The sequence below is a fragment of the Buceros rhinoceros genome, unplaced genomic scaffold (genome assembly GCF_000710305.1).
Source record: "Buceros rhinoceros silvestris isolate BGI_N320 unplaced genomic scaffold, ASM71030v1 scaffold26588, whole genome shotgun sequence".
NCBI lineage: Eukaryota > Metazoa > Chordata > Aves > Bucerotiformes > Bucerotidae > Buceros > Buceros rhinoceros.
Window position 1 is genome coordinate 1,216 of NW_010425543.1, and position 320 is coordinate 1,535.

Genomic DNA, 320 nt, shown 5'->3' on the forward strand with positions numbered 1-320 from the left:
ACCCAGCTGGCTCAGGTGGCTGCTCCCAGCATGGGAGCGTGTGGAACACCCTGCGCGTGGTCTCCTCAGGAGTCAACTCTTCTACTACTCGGCCGGGATCAGCTTTGGCCTGCTGGCCTCGCTGCTCGTCCTCGTCTACATGATGTCCAAGGTGATGCCGAAGGTGAGTGTCGGGGTGGAGGAACACCCTGCGCGTGGTCTCCTCAGGAGTCAACTCTTCTACTACTCGGCCGGGATCAGCTTTGGCCTGCTGGCCTCGCTGCTCGTCCTCGTCTACATGATGTCCAAGGTGATGCCGAAGGTGAGTGTCGGGGTGGAGG

At 61.2% G+C, this 320-nt stretch overlaps 1 protein-coding gene across 1 annotated transcript in view; it reads left to right on the top strand.

Annotated features, from left to right (window-relative positions):
* The window catches only part of TMEM194A (transmembrane protein 194A), a gene marked incomplete at its 5' end in the record, with an annotated part of 3,602 nt that overhangs the window by 1,164 nt on the left and 2,118 nt on the right, over nucleotides 1-320 (top strand). The window contains one exon of the mRNA XM_010141194.1: nucleotides 70-163. Within this exon, the coding sequence (XP_010139496.1) occupies nucleotides 70-163 (94 nt within the window). The remainder of the gene's footprint in view (nucleotides 1-69; nucleotides 164-320) is intronic.